The sequence below is a fragment of the Xenopus laevis genome, chromosome 3S (genome assembly GCF_017654675.1).
Source record: "Xenopus laevis strain J_2021 chromosome 3S, Xenopus_laevis_v10.1, whole genome shotgun sequence".
In the NCBI taxonomy this organism is placed as follows: Eukaryota; Metazoa; Chordata; class Amphibia; order Anura; family Pipidae; genus Xenopus; species Xenopus laevis.
This window is the reverse complement of record NC_054376.1, coordinates 58905900-58929049: the sequence shown is the minus strand read 5'-3', so window position 1 is coordinate 58929049 and position 23150 is coordinate 58905900. Positions and strand designations below refer to the sequence as shown.

The following is a 23150-nucleotide window of genomic DNA, read 5'->3' as shown; positions in this document are numbered from 1 at the left end:
AGCAACATAACTATACTCTGTGGGGCCCGGGTGCAGGCTGTGCAGCAACCCTCCTCCCCCACACTCCTGGTAGTTCTGCCACTGAGTAGAACCACTGAGATGGGTTACTTAGATGTGATAACATTGCGAATACAATACCCTATACCAGGGGTCCCCAACCTTTTTTACTCGTGAGCCACATTTAAATGTAAAAAAGAGTTGGAGAGCAACACAAGCTTTAAAAAGTCTATGGGGATGTCAAATAAGGGCTGTTACTGGCTGTTTGGTAGTCCCTATACGGACTGGCAGCCTACAGGAGGTTCTGTTTGCCAGTACACCTGGTTTTTTTGCAATCAATACTTGACTCCAAGACAGGAATTCAAAAATAAGCACCTGCTTTGATGCCACTGGGAGCAACATCCAAGGGATTGGTGAGCAACATGTTGCTAGAAAGCTACTGGTTGGGGACCACTGCCTTACACCATACTGGTTAAGTGTGGGCTACCCTGGGTAAAGGTAAAGCTCTTGGCTGGGGGATGCTGGAAGGCTGTCATAGCCACAAGTAGTGGGCTGTCATCCATTTGCAAGGACACTGGGTTGGCACTAAAATATAATAGATACATTTTATTAACAGGTTCTTAAAAATGCAATTTTCTGAACAAAGGCAACCTGTAAGATATATATATTTCTTAACATAAAATGAAAAAAAAAAAAAAGTGGCTTCCCTGTTATAGGCAATGCATGATGTTAATATTGCTGGGACATCTTGCATATTGCTGCAGTGATAGCATGAGACCCAGTCAAATCAGTGGAGATTTGTACTAACCCCAGTTTATATCCAATATTAAGTACAGGTCAGTTAATATTATTGTAATGACATGTTTGGAATATACAGCACTTTGATGGACAAGCTAAGTGTGGGAAAATACAAAATGATTCACTAGTTTAGCTGGCCAGTCACCTTATCACTTCCCACAGAGTCCAAGGCTTAAACTGTATTGGCATCAAATCATTTGTTCAAGATCAAATTCCCACTCTAAAAGATCAAAGCTTTACATAATAATTGCTAATTATAGAGCACCCTCCAGAATTGGCATGACTGTTGATAAAAAAAAAAGAATGCAGAAGAATGAATAAAACAAGAAAAGAGACAAATATTAAAGCTGGCCATATATGTGCAGATTTATTCTTCATTTTATTCTCCAGACATGCTAATTTTTGTTATCCTTTAAGGCAGTGCTGTCCAACTTCAGTGGTATTGAGGGTCGGAATTTTTCTGGCCTACGTGGCTGAGGGCTAATAATGGAAGCCGCTGTTGACCATGCCTATTTTTTTAAACCACACCTACTTTAAACTACACCCTTGTTACCACATGAACTTTTAAGACCATGTCCACATTAATGGTGGTAGCGCACCAAAAAAAACAAATGGCTGGTGCTCACTGCAGGGATATCACTTATCATTCATAAGTGGAAAATGTAAATCATATTAGAACATACCCATATGCCTCCTTCTCCCCTATAGATAACACAGCACCCCCCAGCACATGATTAAACACCTTAGGGGCCCCAAACAACAGTTTTCAAATGATAACAAGCCCCGAGAACAAACCCTGCCAGGCTCACATCCCACAGGCAAAGTATGGCACACACAGGGGGCATAGGGCAGGCAGAGTATGGCACACACAGGGAGCATAGGACAGGCAAAGTATGGCACACACAGGGAGCATATGACAGGCAGAGTATGACACACAAAGAGCATAGGGCAGGCAGAGTACAGCACACACAGGGAGCATAGGGCAGGCAGAATATGGCACACACAGGGAGCATAAAGCAGGCAGAGTATGGCCTCGCTGTACTAAGCACAATCTCCATATTTCTGAGAACACATAATGTCCAGGATTGTGTGATAGGGGTACCACTACCATTAAACCAAACAAGAATTACAACTCTTTTCTCCCAAATAAAAAACAGTGAGAATTCCAAGGGGCCCTAATTTGTGTGCCTGCCACTGAGTTTACTATAGCAAAAGGCTAAGTGAGATGCACATGGGTTCTGAGAAAGTGGAGACAGACTGCTGTGCGGGTGTTAATGGGAAGCCAGGAGGTTCTTAGATTAGATGTCTGTGCTCATCTTCTCATTTCCCTTTCTGGTAAATTATTCTGGAAATCACTTTGACTCATCCCATGTGGTGCCGGTTCCACTTCTCACTGGAATGTGCAGATGCGGTGCTGTGGTTTGTGCAGCAGCTGCACTAGGTCACCATTTACTGATTAATTGATTTCCCTTTTGGTATTATGTCTTTGGTGTCTGTGTTAGCAGAACCAGGCACCGAGCAGTGCCCAACACACAAGAGCCATGTCTTTTCTATGACCGTTCTGAGTTACTGCTCACAACCCACAGAGATGTGCCTCCTTCCAAAGAAGTGCAAGTACTAAGATCTTTCAGCAGCAGCTAATGATTGTTAAAAGGGTTGTTCACCTTTTGTATGATTTAGGGAGTGATATTCTGAGAAATTTGCAATTGGTTTCTATATTTTATGATTTGTTGTATTTTTCAGCAGCTCCCCAGTTTGCAATTTCAGCAATCTGGTTGCTAAGGTCTAATTTAACCTAGCAACCATGCACTAATTTGCATAAGAGACTGGAATAATCAATAGAGATGATGTGAATAGAAAGAGGAGTAATAAAACGTAGCAATAGTAATAAATATCCAGCCTTACAGAGAATTTGTTTTTAGATGGGGTCAGTGACTCCTATTTGAAAGCTGGAAAGAGTCAGCAAATAATTTAAAAAACTATAAAAAAATAAAGACCAATTGAAAAGTTGGTTGGTATTGGCCATTCTGTACTTACATGTGAACCCCATGTTTAAGAGATATGAGTTGCAGATGCACAGTAGCAGCAGGTAGGGTTGCCACCTGGAAAAAACTTTAAAATTACTGGAAGGCCGGTATTTTTTTCCAGAAAAGGTGGCAATCCTAGCTACATAGAAGCCATTTGGGTGTGTCTTTTGTTAGATACAAATACATCAGCAGGTGACATGGGGAGATTAACTGTACTATAGCAAACTATAACACCTCGTAAGTCATCAATAGAAACGGTTACAGGCTGCAGAGTAACTTCAGCTCAGTCACATTCCTGCAGAGTCTGCTGTGCTAGGTACACAAATAAACACCCAATAGTGGAACAGTTCCTCAGATGGGATTATAAAAATACACAATGGTTAACAGTTCTGTTGTTCTCCTTTAATGCAGGGTCACATTTACCTTTTACTTAGTTGCTCCTACTGAGTAACTAGAAATTAAACATTACAGAATAAAGACTTCCCTTGACCAAAATTACCCACTGATGATGGGGTGTGTCCCTGGAATGACAACAACATGGCTGATTAAACAAACAGGGGTTTCTCCATTTTGCAGTTACTCTTTGTACCTGTCTTTTCTAAACTGTTCCTGGCATTTTGCCACTGTGTTTTTCACCTGTACATTGGTATATTACAAGGAACCCTGCATTTAGTTTTTGTGGAACATTTCCTATTAACTCTATGTACCTAGTTTTGGAAGAGGCTGGATAAAATTTTGCACAGAAAATATACTATGATTATCTGTATGCTGACCACCACATAGAGGAGGTACCTGTACCGATTGATTTCAGCTTGGCAGAGGATTAGGAATCCTTGGGTGTAATATGGATCTTTAAAAGGGAACATATAGCATTACTCAAATATGTTCCTTTTAATGGAGTTCCCCATACACCTTCTCTGCTCCCTGTCTGTGGTTCAAATGAGTGGTGGGCATGCCCCAATGGTCCTTGACTGAAGCACAGTAGGAGGTGGGTAGCCAATCACAGCCCTGCATTTACACAAGCAGTATTTCTACATTTACAAGAGTGTAATGGAAAGGTACATTGTTTTGTCTACACAATAAGTCCCCTTTAAATATTACGGTGACATTATCCAGCCTGGTTACAGAAAGGGACAGCAATCTGATTGGCTGGGAGATGGGAGAAGTGTCTGAAGTGTGGTAGGATCCCCAAGATACAATTCTTGGAAAGGTGGATGACCCAACGGAAGCCTGTCTTTGATACCAAAGCTACAGGGTGGGCAACAAGAGGCTAAAACGATCTCCTGCTGCCACTCCCATACGAAGAGACAATGTCTAGGTGAGCAGGGAAAAGGCAATGTTGGCTGAGCTTGGCCAGGAGGTGAAGCCTGGAGGTCCAACTACACAGAAAGACCCCATCCTGTTACCTGCCAAACATCCAGGAGGCGACCAGTGCTAATGTGGAGAGTGTCAGTGTTGCAAAGCTGCTGTTTGAACTCCAGTGCACCAGTCTCTGAGCACACCAATGAGTAAACCATCAAGGGAAGGATATTGATAGAACTACAAGTGTGTGGCTCTTGTGTAAGGACAAGTCGTGTGTGTGTTTGTCTACTTAGTGGGAGCAAATGCTTTTTCCAAGAAGAGGTACTTTGAGGAAGGCAGGGCCAGAACTAGGGGTAGACAGAAGAAGCACTTGCTTAGGGTGAAAAGCTGGGCACCAGGCACAGACCTTCTTCTCTGCTGCTAACACCTAGTCTGGTCCCCTGTCTCCACTCTCCTCAGTTATGCTGGGCTGATCTCTCATAGTGAGACGGACTATGCACATCTGTGTGTGTGTCAGGGGGTGGGAGGCAATGTAAATAGCCAGATTGCCTAGGGCACATGGCCAGGCTCTGAGGGAAGGTATCACTACCTGGGTAGTAAGAGCTCTTAGGAGGGAAAGAACTAAACTGTGCATGCATTAATAACATCCCCGTTAAATTGTGTTAGATAGTCAGCCTGAATTGCATAAGCAAGTTAGTGTGCCAAGAATATAGACAAAAGTCCGAGACCAGATGGTTTTCATTCTAGGGTACTAAGCGAGCTTAGTTAGCTCTGTGATTGCCAAACCTCTACTTAATTTTTCAGGATTCATTGAGGTCTGGCATGGTGCAGAGAGACTGGAGAATTGCTAATGTGGTTCCACTATTCAAAAAGGGATCCCATGCCAGCATGGTTTTTTGTATAATAGATCTTGCCAGACTAATTTAATTTCTTCTTATGAGAAGGTGAGCAGGGACCTCAATTCTGGGATGGCAGTGGATGTGATTTACTTAGACTTTGCTAAAGCACTAGATACAGTTCCACACAGAAGGTTACTGGTTAAATTGAGGGAAGTTGGCCTGGAACATAGTATTTTTACCTCGATAGAGAACTGGCTAAAAGATAGATTACAAAGAGTGGTGGTAAATGGAACATTTTCTTGTACCAGTGTTGTTAGTGGAGTGCCGCATGCCTCTGTCCTTTTTCAACTTGTTTATTAATGACCTGAAGGTGGGTTTCTATTTTTGCTGATGATACAAAAAATTGTGCAGAACTATAGGTTTCATGCAGGGTGCTGCCACTTTGCAGAGTGATTTGACTAAATTGGAAAACTGGGCAGCAAACTAGAAAATTAGGTTCAATGTTGATAAATGCAAGGTTATGTATGTTGGTAAAAACTAATCTGGGGGTTTTTTGTAGATAACAAGTTGTATAATTCCAGACAGTGTCATTCCGTGGCTACTAAAGCAAGTAAAGTTCTGTCTTGCATAAAACAGAGCAAAAACTCAAGGGATGAAAACATAATTATGCCTCTTTATAGGTCCCTGGTAAGGCCTCATCTGGAGTATGCAGTGCAGTTTTGGACTCCAGTCCTTAAGAGGGATATAAATGAGCTGGAGAGAGTACAGAGACATGCAACTAAACTGATTAGAGGGATGGAAGACTTAAATTATGAGGAGAGACTGTCAAGGTTGGGGTTGTTTTCTCTGTAAAAAAAAGACACTTGAGAGGACATGATTACACTTTACAAGTACATTAGAGGACATTATAGACAAATAGCAGGGGACCTTTTTACTCATAAAGAGGATCACCGTACCAGAGGTCACCCTTTTAGACTACAGGGAAAGAAATTTCATTTGAAGCAGCATAGGGGGTTCTTCACAGTAAGGACAGTGAGGTTGTTGAATGCCCTACCGGATGATGTTGTGATGGCTGATTATGTTAATGCCTTAAAGAGTGGCTTGGATTATTTCTAGGACAAGCTTAATATCCAAAGATATTGTGATACTAAACTCTATAGTTAGTATAGATATTGGTATATATAATCTATGGGAGTGTATGGAGGGGGTCAGTGTATGTATGGATGCTGGGTTTCATTTGGAGGGGTTGAACTTGATGGACTTTGTTCTTTTTCATCCCAATTTAACTAGGTAACTATGTAAGGGTTACAGTTCTACACTTAAACGACAAAAATTATTATGGTCTGAAATGAAACAACTGCAGTTGGTTTCACACTCTAAATATTAGAAGATCCCTTACCAGTTTATGAAGTGCATGAAATTCACTGTAGCGTCTGTCAAGTGTATGTCTTCGGCCATTGAACAAAACATCCATTCTAAAGACCTGTCAGGCAGAAAAGAGAACTGTAAGTACTCACTGCTTTTAGTGTGAAGCACATACCTATGTCAACATTTGGAAAAAAAGTGCCATAAAGTGCCATTTCTCCGCTTCTACACATACAAGAAGGCTGGATTTTTAGTCTCCTAGAGGCAGCTAGTGTACCACTGTTTTGTATTTAGAAATTTAGGATGAAGGTATCAAGCAACACAGGGAGAAGGAGACCCCTCTGAAAGTGAGTTGCCATAGAGCTAAGGCAAATTTAACCAAGTGGGGGTAAAAAGTGCAGAAAACACGTGCAAAGCAGTGCATCTGGTCCATATCAGACACAACGTTATTTTAGCCTGACTGTGAATGGTAGGTTTGTGGCTGCAATTTGCACCACCTTTAAAAGGAATGTATGCATTCTAATTATATGTCAGCAATGCCACACAAAGTGTGCCTGTGGGTACAAGGACATTGGGAGCATGCTCAGTCAAGCTTTTAGTACAGTCTTGCATTCAGCATTAATTGATTGTTTAGCATGGGTAAAGCCAAAAGAAGATGTAGAGTGCACAATGCACTGTGGGAGAAAAAAAATATTTGAGTTATATACATGTGATCTCTGACAGTAGCAGCCATTTAAGTCCAAGACAGCAGGTACAATCAGAGCGGGAAACAATGATTCAGATCAATGCACAAGAAAGAATTTGTCTCAAATTTTTGGTCTTCACATGGACCCAGTGAAGACTGAAACATTTAGAGATATTCTTTGTTGTTGGTGATGTATAATATACACAATTTAATTAATCTAAAACAATTTTGCACTGTACTTTTTGGATATGTATTGCAATTTGCTCAGGCTGTTTGGGTGTTCAGCTAGCACCACATTGACTTCGTTTGGGGCATTATTTACAGGGGCTGATATTGGTATAACTGGCAAATAAGGGGTAAGCAGAACAGTAATGTTATAGCAGAGGAGGCTGGCTGTGGGTTCATCCAGTCTTACAGCCCTCAGTGTTGTTTAAAAAACACCCTACCAGTGTCTGACCAATTCCAAGCTATTTTAAGCCAAATGTACTCTGTGAAACGCCTTAAAAGTGCATAGCTGATTAAACACAGCATATTTTGCGCTAGTGTGTATATTAGCAACTGACTCAAAACATCTAGATTAGAGCAGTAGGCTCCCAGTGGAATCCAGTACAAATTCTTTGTTTGGACAGTTGGCACTATCAGAATAGTGAAGCCAATGACTGTGACAGCTGTGCAGATCCATCCAAACATCTGCTCTGTCTTAGCACTTCTGGAATGTAGAATCTAAGCCCAGGTGTGCATCTCAGCTGGAGGAGTAGTTGGTGTTGCCTATGGTACTGTGCAGTGGTATAGCAGGCACTTACGATAAGTCTACATACACGTATAGATATAGCTATCCGATACATTTCATACAATGGCAAAGAGTGAAGTCAGAGATCACCACAGTCCACTAGAGTGAAATTCTGCCACTTTCCATTCATTTCTATGGCATTTGATAAATACTCTTTTAAAATGCCCATAGAAATGACCTCCTCCCGTGAATCAATGCCCCTTTAAATAAAGCGCAAGACCTTATTTGCCCTTGCAGCTCCTGACTGGCATCGCTTGCTACAGCCAAGTTTATCATTTACAAGGACTCCAAGGTCCAAGGAATATGATATTCTTGCAGCACAAACCATAAAAGAAATCAACCTCAGTGCACTTTTCACATTTGATGAGCATTCCTCTGCTGTAGTTATTTATTTATTTAAACCTACATTTGGCTATCGCCAACATTATTCGGGTGCCAAAATAGAGGACAAGGGATTTCAGAAATAGGACACCCCGTGCACTTGGACTGAGAATGAGATCAGAGGTACAGCGAATGCACACTTTTGTTTTTCTGCAACCCGACCCCTTAACCTTTTCCAGACCCACCCCACATCCCTTGCTTAATATGCTCCTAGGACTGAGCAAAGTTCACCTCCACCAATACTGGTTCCTACTCAGTCTGCTAGAATGCTGCTAAGATTGTAAGGATTCACTTATTAAACAATGAGAATGGATCTTGTTACCGGTCTACCAACACTGGCAAGAGACACTGGATCTGTCGAAAAAATGTTTTCTTTGATTTGTGTTGGAATCAGTTATCCTAAAAGTCACTCAAGTTCTAAACAAAATTCATCTACTACACATATTCATATTTTGCAATCAGAAAATGGCTATGTACTGATAACTTAAAAGGCATTGTTCAGCTTTGAGTTAACTTTAATATGATGTAGAGAGTGATATTCTATGACAATTTGCAATTTTCATATTTATTTGTAGTTTTTGAGTAATTTCTCTTTTTATTCAGCAGTTTTCTAGCAATTTCAGCAATCTAGTGGCTAGGGTTCCAATTACCCTAGCATGCATTGAATTGAATAAAAGACTGGAACATGAATAGGAAACAGGGCCGGAACTAGGGGTAGGCAGAAGAGGAAAATGCCTAGGGCGCAAAAGTTGGAGGGGCACCAGGCACATACCAACTTCCCATAGTTTAGGCCCTTCACAATTACAATCCTTTTAAACTGTTGGAGAGTACATGCGCACACTGTTTCACATGCACAAGTTCAAGCATGCGGACAAGCACTTGCTTTTTTTTTATTTTACAGGGTACAGAAGAAAAAGGGAGGAAAAAAAAGACAGAAAAACATACAGTATATACGTTTTGTCTAAATAGCTAAACAACAGGATAATACTGCATGTCTCAACGTGAATTCTACCCTTGTGACCTTTACAGTAGTATTGATAGTTTAAACAGATATTAATGAAAAACAGACCCTTTATACTTTAACCATTAAATGTCCTAATATAGTTAGTCTATGGTGACAAAATTTCCCTATAATGACTGCTTTTATTGTGAATTATGTGGGTAATTTTTTCCATTTGTTTTATATTCTTCTTGCTAACGTTGGGGCCTCAGGTGATATACAATTTTTTTTGTTATAAGTGATTTAGCTGCTTGTAGTAAGTGGGAGATAAGAGGGTTAGAAATAACCCTATATAGTTGCGCTAGGTACAAGAGTGCCTGTCCTGCTACCTTTTATGAACCGCGCACAAGCGATTCATTTTGATCCAGGGGAATGATGGTCGTTGGATCAAAGGTTCCCACAGCAGGCATTGTTAATACATCAGTGTACATGCGGCTAAAGAATGGCATGCAGGTATCATTTTAATACAGAGTGATAGAAATGGCAACATCCTGACAATTCCATCCAATAACAACTTCCTCTCACTACCACGATTACACAGAAATTGTGGGGTGAAATGCTACATTCTGAGTAAAGACCATAGCAACATGTGCTCGTATTGCTCTTTGCACACTGCATTTGTATAAGTAAATTTTTGAGCAGATAATTCCATAATTCCAGCAGAAATATGCTTTCATACATTTTACGGAGAACTGCCATGATGCTCACAGCTAAAACATTCTCCTACTCCTCTGTGTTACATTAATTTCAAGTATGACAGCAGCTATAATACCTTTGCCTCATGTATTTTACATATTTTATTTAAAGCAATTGCTTGCTTCCTGCTATTAGCACAAGCGTAATACAGAAAAGAGCATCCCTTTGTCAGTGTGCCTACTCTTGTCAATGCAATCATTGTCTCAGTATGGCTCCTCAGCCTTCCCTTATCATCTCTTATAGGCCCTGTATTATGTCACAATCCCCTGAACAAGCATTCAGCAAGGCCTAGATGCCAAGCAGGTGTGGTATGGCATCAGTGTAGTGGTGGATTCATGACATGTGGGGGCTCTAGGCTACATCCACACAAGGCCCCTTTCTAGGCTTCTGCTGGATCCGGATGTGTGCAGAACCCGGCATATGTGCACCCAAGCTGAGTTGAATTCCACGGGCACCAGTGAAATCTGCCTTCTTCTCTTAGCAGGTGCACCAGACTGGACCCAGCAGCGCTAATAAAAATAAATATTAAAAAGAAAGGAAAATAGAAATGGGCCCCTGATCACATTCTGCCCCTAAGCTATAGCCTAGGGCAGTGATCCCCAACCAGTAGCTCGTGAGCAACATGTTGCTCTCCAACCCCTTGTATGTTGCTCTCCAGTAGCTCGTGAGCAACATGTTGCTCTCCAACCCCTTGGATGTTGCTCTCAGTGGCCTCAAAGCAGGTGCTTTTTTTGAATTCCAGGCTTGGAAACATGTTTTAGTTGCATAAAAACTACAAAATATAGAAATTTTTTCATACTCACCGTAATTTCTATTTCCAAGTCACTTCCATGGCAGCATTCACCAACATGGGTTAATCCCGCCTATCAGGTCACTGGACAGGAAAGTGTTAACGATCGGTTTAAATACCTTGCTCCTCCCAGCAATCCTCGTCTAGTAACAAGCTCCAGAAGAAGGGAGGGAAGTTGGTGAATGCTGCCATGGAAGTGACTTGGAAATAGAAATTACGGTGAGTATGAAAAAAATTTCTATATTTCCCAAGTCACCCATGGCAGACAATTCACCAACATGGGATTTCCCCAAGCTTAAAGAAGGGAGGGACCATTATCGATCAACCAAAAAACTTTATTTAGCATGAACAACAGATTGCAAAATCTTTCTTCCAAACTTTGCATCTTGAGACAACATCACATTCAGTCTGTAATGACGAATGAAGGTACAAGAAGATGTCCACCTAGCAGCCTTGCAGATGAGGTCTGGCGGGGCCCTGGCTTCCGCCGCCCAGGAAGTAGCCATGGCTCTTGTAGAGTGAGCCCTCAGGTCCTTAGGAATCTCATTGCCTGTCAACCGATAAGCTAGAGCAATGCAGGAGACAATCCAGCGGCCAATCGTAGATTTAGCTGGTGCCATACCCTTTCTAGGGCCCCTCGGAATCAGGAATAACTTGTCAGATTTTCGCCAATCCTTCGTTCGCGTCAGATAACGCGAAACGGCCCTCACCAGGTCCAAAGTATGCCATTCTCGCTCCTTGTTAGACTTTGGAGATGGGCAGAAGGAAGGTAGTGTAACTTCCAAATCGGCATGAAATTGGGAAATTACTTTTGGAAGAAACTCAAAAGATGGTCTCATAACCACTTTGTCCGGATAGACAACTGTGTCTGGCTCTTTTGCTGACAAAGCAGAAATCTCTCCAACCCTGCAAGCTGAGGTAATAGCGACCAGAAACAGGACTTTCAACGTCGCATGCCAGTCCGAGGCTTTCCGCAAAGGCTCAAAAGGTGAAGACATTAAGGCTCGTAAGACAATCGTAAGGTCCCAAGGTGGAACTCTGGATTTCTTGAAAGGACACACCCTTCTCATTGCGTTGAAGAACCGGTTAACCAGAGGCTCCTCCGCCCAGGAATGACCACACAATGCAGATAATGCGGAGACTTGACCTCGCAGAGTGCTTGTGCTAAGTTTTCTCTGGAAACCCACAAACAGGAACTGAATCACCTGTTGGACAGTAGGATCTTTTGGGTCAAACTTGTGTTGTACTGCAATTCTGCGAAACACTTCCAGACCCTGTAATATTGAGCCGAGGTAGAAGCCCTCCTAGCCTTCAATAAGAAATTTACCAGATCGTCCTGGAAACCATATTCTGCTAGCCTCTGCCTTTCAATTTCCATGCCGTCAGTGACAGGGAATCCACTCCCTCGTAGACCACTGGGCCCTGGGATAACAAATCCGGCTGAAGAGGCAGTCTCAGAGGTGGCTCTACTGCCAAACTCTGCAGGAGCGGAAACCAAGGGCGTCTCGGCCAATACGGAATTATGGCTATGACCAAGGCTTTTTCGACATCCACCTTTTTCAACACCCTCCAAATCATTGGAAAGGGCGGAAAGACATAACCAAATATCCTGCTCCAATCCTGGAGGAGTGCATCCACTGCTTCTGCCAGAGGACATGGTGCCCTGGAGAAGAACCTGCTGCACTTGTGGTTTTTGTCCGTGGCCATAAGATCGATTTCTGGCCTTCCGAACCTTTGTACTACGCCTTGAAAGGTAAGCAGACATAAACTCCATTCTCCTGGTTGCAAGGTGTTGCGACTGAGAAAGTCTGCCTCCGTATTCTGACTGCCTGGAATATGTAAGGCTGTCAGCCCTTCTAGATTTTCCTCTGCCCACGTCATTATTGGGGCCAGTTCTTTTAGCAGTCGGGCGCTTCTGGTGCCACCTTGCTTCTGCACATAAGACACAGTTGTAACATTGTCTGACTGAATCTTTACCCAGGCATGTAGAATCTTTTCTGAAAAGGCCAGCAACGCCTCTTTCACGGCCCGTAGTTCCAGAATGTTTGAGGAGACACCCTGCAGGTTCCAATGACCTTGAACACTGCGGCCTTCCAGTACTGCACCCCAGCCTCTCTCTGAAGCGTCTGTCGTGATCACCACATACGGGGGGTTTGCAAGGACCATCCCCTGAGTCAAGTTTCCTACAACCAGCCACCAACTTAAACTGTCTTTGGCGTCCTCTGAAACTACAATTCGTGAATTTAGTTTCAATTGTCTTGAAGCATTCTCCCTCAGGAAGAATTGTTGGAGAGGCCTCATGTGCCACCTGGCCCACTTCACCATCTGGATCGTAGATGCCATGAGACCTAGGACCGACATGCATGACCTCACTGAGACTCTTTGTTGTTCTTTGAACTGTCTTATTTGTCTCAATATATGCTGTATCTTTTCTTGAGGAAGTGAAACTATTCCTTCCTGCGTATCCAGGTGTGCACCCAAGAAGACTATCCTTTGTGACGGAAGTAAGCTGCTCTTCTCCCAGTTTATTACCCAACCGAACTGTTAGAACCAGGATTGTTCTGTCCCTGAATTTCAGAGCTTCCTCTCTTGATGAAGCCACCAACAGAATGTCGTCCAGGTAATGAAATATAGGCACACCTTCTACTCTTAGAAAAGCCACGACCGTGACCAGGACCTTCGTAAATGTTCTTGGGGACGTTGAGAGGCCAAAGGGAAGGCAGGTAAACTGGACATGTTGACCTCTGAAAGCAAATCGAAGATACTTCCGTTGTGTCTTGTGCACTGGTACATGGAAATATGCGTCCTTCAAGTCCAGATTTATTAGCCATGACTGTGGCGGAACTGCTTGTAGGATGGACGTCAGTGATTCCATTTTGAAGCGCCTGCAGTTGACAAACTGATTCAGAGGGCGCCTGCCGCTATAAACGTCTTCTTGAGATTGGTTTAGATCCGTTTCTCCATTGGATCACGGAAAGCTGCTGCATCATCCACTGGCAGCGTCGTCTTTCTTGCCAACCTTACCACCGCAGCGTCGACTTTAGGCGGATTGTCCCACAATTTAGAGAAAGACTCCTCCACCGGATACTTTTTTGCAAACTTCCCCTGGATAACAAACTTTTTCTCTGTTCTCTTCCATTCAGAGCTGATGATTTCCTTAATTGAATCATGCACCGGGAAAGTCACCTGTCCTTTCTGCAATTCAGTTGACACATGTAGGCTGAAAATGGAAAAGACAACCATCAGCCACTAATTATCGTTCTCTCTCATTACATCCATATATCCACAGCCAGCTTACCTAGGACCTTTGGGCTGAGATCCTTTTCCAGAGCCAGGCTGATCCATAGTAACCTGTAATACATTATTCCATAAGCATAAATTCAATTACAAAAGCAAGATTCCACTGGAAAGGCACTCACAATCTGTAGCCGAGTGAACCAACGCTCTCCAACTTCCGGCGAAGTGTACTATCACATCCAGCCAAAACGCCAGCCTTGCACACATTGCCAGCGTCTTCTTATTGCGTCACTTCCTGACGCCGTTTTCCCGCGCGTCAGTCCGGTCGCGCGTCACTTCCGGGCGCGCGTCTTTCGTGTGCGCCATTCCCGGCGCGCGTCCATTTCCGGGGGCGCGACTTCTTTGAGCGCGCGTCTTCCGCGTGCGTCACTTCCGGCACGCGTCACTCCGTTCGCGTCAACTCAGGCGCGCGTCTTACACGCGCTTCCGCGTCCGTACTCGACGCGCGTCCGCGTCAGTATTGGCGTGTGTGCTCTTCCATGGAACAAACACTTTACCCAGCCTCGAATCCATCTGAAACGGCTGATCCTCTGGACTGCTTCGTCCTCCTCTCTACCCTTAGGAGGGAATTCTTACAGCAGCTCCAGCACATAACCCTGCCCAACGGGTTCTTCTCACCACAACCCGTATAGGGTGCACTTGGAGGCATCAGAGGGGAGAGAGAGAGAGAGAGAGAGAGAGACCCACTCTGGTATGGTAAGCTTAGCAGCCTTTTAGCCATCTGTAGCAGCCTGTAGCAGTCTGTAGCAGCCTGTCGTGACCTGGACAGGAAAAAAGACGAGGATTGCTGGGAGGAGCAAGGTATTTAAACCGATCGTTAACACTTTCCTGTCCAGTGACCTGATAGGCGGGATTAACCCATGTTGGTGAATTGTCTGCCATGGGTGACTTGGGAAATAGCCAATCACAACCCTTATTTGGCACCCCAAGGGACTTTTTCATTCTTGTGTTGCTCCCCGACTGTTTTTACATTTGAATGTGGCTCATGGGTAAAAAAGGTTAGGGACCTCTGGCCTAGGGTAACCTGTGCACTAATTTGCTCCCTGTATCACTGGCATGGATAGTCAGAAATAACTAATGTGATAGGGATCTTAGATAATATATTCCACTGGGGCAGGGACTCAAGTGTATAGACAATCTCTGCAAAACTCTGTGTACAGTCTGCACTATGTAATTATGATATAATATAATCAGTATATAATAATGACTTGTTATCTCCCAGAAAGTGGTCAGCATCAAAATCTATAAATCAATCCCACTGTTAAAGACTTTATTTTACAAAGTAAGCAATAAAGAGCTGGAGCTTTGCTTTGGTTTCTCCTTTTCAAAACTCTGTTCAGTCTAAAATCAGCTGTGCTTCCAGTGTAAGACTTGATTGCTATTTGGTTCAAATTTCAATTCATACTTACTTGCTACAAGGCAGTTAAATTCAGAATATCAGTGCCTGTGAGTTTTGCCTGTTGAAATGGTACATGTGAGGGGTGTAGCCATTTAGCACTAACCATTTACCCTATTATTAAATGGATACAGACATCCCTTAATTACCTTTTCCCATACAAAAGGTTAAACAGGGACTTGTTATAAATATGTCAGATGTTGAATCATCTTAATCTACCTAACTAAGCTGAATACTCCAAACGCACTCTGAATACTCCAAACTTACATGTTTCTATAAGTCAGTTGGTGAGTGTTCTACTGGATTTATCAAATGCACTCAGATCTGGCCGAGAGCAGTGAGAGTTTTCTAGTTACTAAAGGACATCTATAATGTCTAAATATAAATATATTTTAGCAGGCCAGTGTTTAGATCTTATTAAAATGTATCTTAATAAAAATAAATTCTCAAAACTGCCAGTCACAAGAGGTTCCTATTCACAGAAATGACAGGCAGCACTCTCTGCTAGCTGAAGTGCACTCCATGGTTAATGTACATAAACAGCAGTTAACGTGGATATGCAGGTGTGTACATAGCTACATGCAGTATGAAAAGAGATGAGGTTTAAGAATTATAAAAGACATCTTTCATTACTTTGGAATTAGTGTCAACCAAAATCAGCCGTTAAAATACATTATTGTAACGACATGGGGATGTCAGGAACTGGGATTCACAAACTGAGTTAAGATATAAATCAGGCATGTCAAACCATTGGGAGTTGAATGCAGCCCTCTTGCTGGTACTTTGTGGCCTCAGACATGCATTCCCTGCTTTTACTCTCTTGTCTAACAACTCTTTTCTTATTTGTTATAGTAAGAGTTGCGGCCCTAACAAAGGGGGCAGTCACCATGGAAGATTGACTTGTTTGTGTTTGTGTGTAAATTCTAGGGGAAGCCACAGCCCTCCTGGCCTCTCCAGTTCCAACTTCTATGCAATGGGGAATTAAGTTGGTTATAGCTATACACACAGGGCCCAACAGCAAATTATTTTTCAAGTCCCCAAAATGTCTAGAACTTAACTTGTTTTAACAATTTTGAAATTGTATGTGGATTAGAGCCTCATGGGCCCCAAATATCTCCTGGCCTCCCCTGCAGCCGCAGGCTCCGCTTCCTCTGTAGTTATGCCCCTGCACATAAGAGTAGCCTAAAATTGAGTTACATTTATAAATCTGACGAATAATGAACTAAAGAATGGTGGTAACAGAGTTTGGTTACCCTTAGTAAACTAGAATATTTACAAACCATTGTGTTTATAGGCATCTCTGACCTTCTACCGACTCTTTAAATCCCTATACTGTATATCATCTGAGTTTGACATCCCTGGTATTGATCATGGGTGTTCAATCAGAGCTGTCCTTAGGGGGTGCCAAATAGAGGCAGCTGCCCTTGGTCTTGCACCTGAGAGGGACAGTGAGGGACCCTGTGCTGATGGCAGAATCTCATCAATATGGAGCCCCTATACTTTCCCAAGGCCCCTAAAATGCTTAGAACTGCCCTGTGGCTAGGGTTGCCACCTGGCCGGTAACAATGATGGTTGATCCCAATGTTATTAATAGGGAAAAATGATAAATATATAGGAAGGCAGGGATTTTCCTCCATAAAAGGTGGTAACCCTAGCTGTGGCCAGTATGTGTTCCATCAGATAGTTCCGCACCCATCATGCTTCAACAGGCATACTGGAACTTGCAGTTAGACATCTGGGGGCCACATGTTGCTTATCCAGTGACTGGTATGGTGTTATGTGTACAAGTGACAAGGATCCTTGCAGTTATCAGTACAAGGGTCTGGCAGTCTGGCTTGCTGTTAGTCAGATAATGAGGCACCGGCTGCTGCTGTAATATTTACCCCAGAGACAACAACAAATTCACAAGCCTATGTAACATTCCCCACCCAGCAGATAAATGGGCTCCCTCCCAGCAGCTCTACAGCACAGGCAATGCCATGTATCAAATCACCAGCCTTTTTATTCATAGGTAACTTTCCTAGTGCATTTTACTCTTCACTTCAGTTAAGTAAAGCGCTTCCTCCCCATATGAATTGAATAAGAGAGGCAGCTGAATGATTCCAGCGTTCCAGGCTGATCCCAGCGCCGTAAGGCTAATGTTGCTGGTTATAGCGCTGCTGCTTGTCATTCAGTACAAGACACAGTGGGGCTCATTTATAAACCCTGGGCAAATTTGCACCTAGGCAGTGACCCATGGCAACCAATCAAACTGTTACTTTCAGTGTTCAACTTGCAGCTGGCTGAAAAAAAAGCTGATTGGTTGCTATGGGTTACTGCCCAGGTGCAAATCTGCCTGGTGTTTATAAACGAGCCCCATTGAGACAATGCAGCTAAGAGAGTACATACATATACACACACAGAGACACTGGCAGTTCTCCCTACTGACTTACAGTGTGAGTCTTGTCGGACTTGTACAGCTCATGTCCCACAGACGGGACGCACACCTCGATCATGGTCTCGCCCAGGGACAAAGCAACGGACTGAGGGAAGAAGCTCAGAGTGTCCACATGGCACAAATCCAATCACAGGGCGATCACAATCCGGCCAATGGGTCTGGATCCCTTAACCGCATCGCGTGGGCGCAAGTGTTCCAGACAGAAATTCACATCGGCTCAGCGAGGGGTCAGAGTGTCCGGGGGTCGCACACATCAGAAGTATTCATGCCACCCGCCGCTCTGTCTATAACTGTGCGTCCTCTTCAGCTGTTTGTACTTAGCGACCCTACTGCTCGTCTGTCCCGGCTCATTCATGTGCACTTGTGTATGAGAACAGCCTCCCCTACTCCCACTCCCCTATTATCCTATCCGGACAGACCTGATAAAGCGACTGCTGCTAATGGGAGTGCTTATCTGCCCACATATACAGTCTAGCATTTCTTATTGGATCGCTTGAGCATTACATCTCCTCCTGCAGCCTCTGGGCCACACTCTGCCATTGTCAGTGACAAATACACAGAAGCAGCAGCTGACTGGCCAATTACACGAGTGTCGCTTTTCTGGCTGCCCTAGAACCTTACAACAAAAGGGCTTTCCATTTCAAAAAGCTGGAGTGTCCGTGTCTCCCCCTCCCCCAAGTAACTCCATCTTTTGGAAAGTGAGTATTGACGCAAGCAAATAACGCCAAAATCGTACAGCATTTTCCAAGTGTTAGGTGGCCATAGACTCCAAGATCCGCTCGTTTGGCGACATTGCCAAACGAGCGGATCTTTCCCCGATATGCCATTAAACTGCATGGGTTGGCTATATCGGGGGTTATTCGAACGTACGGCCGAACGATCGAATTACGATGCGCCAAGCGGCTCCGACGGGTCGGTCGGGTAAAAATCCAACCTTCCTGATCGATATCGTGGCCAGATATCGATCGGGAAGACCCGTCGGAAGCCCCCATACACGGGCAGATAAGCTGTCAAATCGGTCCAAACTACCGATATCGGCAGCTTTATCTGCCCGTGTATGGCAAGCTGATATGATTCAGAGGTGCTGCTCCAACTGTGTCAGACTGGGATGACAGGGGCCCACCTAGGGTTGCCGCCTTTTCTGGAAAAAAATACCGACCTTCCTATATTCTTGACTTTTTTTTCCTATTAATAACATTGGCATCAAGCATCATTTCTACCGTAATACTGGCCAGGTGGCAACTCTAGGCCCCAGTGCCGTAACTAGAGGGGGGCGGGCCCTGGTGCGTGACGCACAGCCGGGCCCCCGCCCCCCTCCGTAAACACCGGATTTCAATGGCGCGCGGGCTGCCGGGTGGCCCTGAGGGGGTGCTGACCTTGGCCCGCTCGCACACCCTGCCCCCCCGTAGTTCCGCCACTGCTAGGCCCACCAGGAAACCTCACTTTCCAAACTATTATTCCTCCTCTCCTCACTTATGCTCTTAATTACTCCTAGTCCAGGGGGTGCCCAAAAGCTACATTGGGATCTACCAGTAGACCTTAAGTTGGTGATCAGTAGATCTCAAGAAACTGTCAACATACAGCTTGTCTAAATTACCCTCCTGTTTCATTCTTTTCATTCACATATTTATTATGTTAAAGGAGAAGGAAAGTCGTTTCACACTTGCAGGGCCAGGCCAAGCTGACAAGGCACCCGGTCAGATACCCCCAGGGCCGCCATTAGAAATCACGTGGCCCCGTACAACAAAATTTTTGGGGCCCCCTGGTAGGCAGAAAACCTTTGAACAGGTACCTGCCCAGTGCCCCCACAGCTTTGCACCCTAGACAGGTGCCTCTTCTGCCTACCCCTAGTTCCGGCCCTGCACACTTGGGGTGCCAAATGTTAGGCATCCCCAAGTGAATGTATTTACTTACCTGAAACCCCAGGCACGGCTCCTATCAGCAGAAAACTGCACTGGCCCGGGGTTATTCCAGTGAGCACCACAGAGCGATCATCTTCCGGCTTCTTCTTTCTTCTCACAGCTGCACATGCGCATTAGAGGGAAAAGCTGAATTTTAACTAAAAATCTGGCTATTTCTACTGCCATGCGCCTGCCCTGGGAAATTTGAAGAAAGAAGACGCCGGAAGAGGATCGCTCCATGGTGCTCTCTGGAATAACCCCAGGCCGGTGCAGTTTTCTGCTGATAGGAGCACCGGACCGGGGTTTCAGGTAAGTAAATACATTTTTCCTTTTTTTCCCCATAAAGAAATAGGAAATGACCATGAAATAGGCCAAATGGTTAGAAGCAAAAGGGCCCACTAACACCTGGGCCCAGCAGGAGTTTTCCTGGTATCCCAGTGGGTCAGTCCAACACTGTGCTCCAAATTCATAAAAGTGGCAGCTGCAACAACAACTCTGGGTCAAAATGCAAAAAAACATGCATTATTCTTGAAACTGGAGTAAGGCTTTTGTCAATCAGACTTTATTTTTATTCCAGTTCCTTGCGCCAGCTTGGTTAATAACCCTCTTGGTGAAATTGTGCAAGTGGAAAGTGCAGCCTTACATTTGATTACAATATATGTCAGGCTGTGCAATTACTGCACATTGTCTCCATGTGAATAGTTTAATCAATACTTAAAATACGTTATTGATATGTTTAATGTAAACATTTTTTAAGCAATTAAACAAATACTGTTAAAAATGATGATTCCCTTTAATAATTGATTACAAAGTATATTTATTTCCTGTGTAAGCCTATATAAGATACTGCATACATTTTTAAAAAAATGCTTGTATGGATTTGGATTGATTATAATTGCCCACTCTTTAGTCTAATACTGTGTCTGTGCAGAAATAAAACACCTGCTTAATACTGACTAATGTTAGTTTTCATTTCTGCTTTCTATAGGCCATTATTAGGGGCTTTCTAATCTACATCTGATTCTAACAGACCTTCAGGGCATTTTTATTTTAGGTCTTCCTTGGATGTTCCTTATATCAAGTACATGAAGCACACAGGCTCTTGTTGGGTTAAGTTTTACCAGGTTTAAATCCCTAAATCGCACTCTGCCCTAGGCTTGGGCCCTTGCAGCCTGTCCATAAATCTGGGCATATCTAATAAAAAATGATAAAATTTTACAGCTTAACACGTTTACATTTGCAGCATGTGCACATAGTGGGTATTGGACTGAGATTCAAAATAGGCCCTGGCATTTCAGGAACACAGAGGCCCAAACAGGCCACACAGCAGCCCAAACAGCCCCCATTAGCCCAAGAAATAGTGACTGACCATGGCAACTTACAGCAGCCCTTCTGGCATTTGCCAGAACCCACAGATTGCCACTCCGGGCCTGCTTTACCCCATATACAGTATTTGTTTTACCAAACTATAGAACAACATCTAGGAGCCTGGGTTTTCCACACACAATACCAGTAAATGTATGAAATATGTATGTGTGTCAGCCAGCCACAAAGTAGTATCTGAATTCCCCTTATAAAGCAGGTTGTATGGTAGGAGTAAGTGGTAGGAGTCCTGCATGAGCTAACTGCTCCACAGCAACATAACATAAGAACTAAGCCAGGTCTCTTTAACCAACAGTTACCTCATTAGGTGGGGCAAAATAACAAAGGATATAATGGAACAATTATAATATAATAATACAAATAATATAATGGAATAACTACTTATTAAGAAATGGATGGGTGGAGAGTACAGAAACGTCCCACAGTGCGGAACAGGAGCTCTAGAGTCACAGTGAGTCATAGTAATGTCCTTACCTTTGTTTGAGTATCGCTGGAACAGTTGTCTTTCTTTTGAAATTCTTTTTATTGAGATTTTCAATAAAATACAAGTATATGACAATATGATAAACATACAGTGTTTCAATAAGGAGCAAAAGAAGTATTCATGAGCATTACAGTAAACATTTGACATGAAAGACAACAAAATAAATAAACAAACAAAGAAAAAGGGGAAATACAAATAACATAAAATAATGAAATATCAGAATAATAATAATAAAGTAAAATAAAATTAATTTAGATAATTTAGAAAAATAGACCTGGTATTCTCTCCTACCAATTAAAGTCTGACAATGCCAAAAAATATATGAAGAACCATTTTTGTGAATGAAGGCATTAAATATCTCTTTTAGCATTTTATTAGCATAGATCTTGTCCCATAAGACCAAGGATAAATGACCTCTTATCAGCCTCTAAAGATGAGATATAAAGAGACCATCTATTCCTTATTCTATTTCTCTGGAGAAGATCATCCATTCTAAATCTAATTACCTCTTGAATACATAAGTTAAATAGATAAGACAGCACGTCCTTCAAAGAAGGGGGGTTCTCTTTTATCCAGTACAAGAATATAGATTTCCGAGTAGCTGCCATAACTAACCAACAAAAAGATAATATTTCATCTGAGACATTAATAGAAGAGCCATTGCAAGATACCTGAAAAAAGTCCTTCACATCTACTAGAGCATATTGAGGATTTAAAGAGACATCTAAATTAGTCAATTTTTTAATAAAACCTTTTATTTTTTCCCATAGGTTTCTAATAATTGGACAATCCCAGATATAATGAAAGAAGTCAACATTCTTCTCTGTACATTTTGGACAAAAAGAAACCTTCTGAGAGCTATCACAGTTTTGGAACAATAAGCCATAACCTAAATGAATGAGCCGGAAATGTTGGTCTCTCCAGGACTCAGAACATATATTCTTTCTAAAATTTTGGAAAGAATGTAGAAGTTCCCTGGAAGAAACATCAGTTCCCAAAAATGAAGACCATTTTTTGCTCGAATTCTCTAGTGGATCTAAATCCTTGGAGACTGACTTTAAAAGATGTAATGAGATCCATGAAATATTATTTAGTTTAATATCATCAACCAACTGTAATAAATCTTTATAAAACTGATGATGACTTAATTGTGTTTTTGTTCTATTATCGATTAATTGAAAGCCTTGTCTAATCTGCAAATAGCTGAGCCTTTCCTTCTCAGAAAGACTATACTTTTCCTTAAAGGAACAGTTGTCTACCAGTGAATGAGGGCCCAGTTTGATGACCAAATACAGTGAGATTTGAGGGCAATCTTTTTTATGTTAAGAGGGTGTTAGCCAAATGGTGCACCATAAAACCAAGACTGAAACAAAGATGTCTGAAAATATTTATGTAATGTCCATTTGTATACTGTAGGTATTATTAGGCATACATATTTACATACAAGTTACAATGTCTCCAGTCAGAAACTGTTTAACATAGCAGAAACAACACAAGAGAATTATATATAAACTTTCTGCTACTGTGTGAGTATGTGCTACCATTAGCACTTATACGTCTCCAAAACATTACATCACAAAAC

At 42.8% G+C, this 23150-nt stretch overlaps 1 protein-coding gene and 1 long non-coding RNA gene across 3 annotated transcripts in view; one reads left to right on the top strand and one right to left on the bottom strand.

The window, feature by feature from the left end:
• The window catches only part of snx22.S (sorting nexin 22 S homeolog), a 28560-nt gene extending 10403 nt beyond the window's left edge, over positions 1–18157 (bottom strand). The window contains exons 1-2 of one of the 2 annotated variants that reach the window (XM_018254168.2): positions 17796–18157; positions 6363–6446 (exon numbers count right to left, since the gene is read on the bottom strand). In XM_018254168.2, coding sequence (XP_018109657.1) covers positions 6363–6446; positions 17796–17858 — 147 coding nt within the window. In that variant the 5' untranslated portion in view covers positions 17859–18157. 2 annotated transcript variants of the gene reach the window in all.
• Positions 18158–18369: 212 nt separating this feature from the next.
• LOC121402169 lies at positions 18370–22705 on the top strand. Its single transcript, XR_005966643.1, has 2 exons — positions 18370–18498; positions 22339–22705. It is a non-coding gene; the product is annotated as an uncharacterized LOC121402169 (long non-coding RNA).
• The last annotated feature ends 445 nt before the right edge of the window (positions 22706–23150 follow it).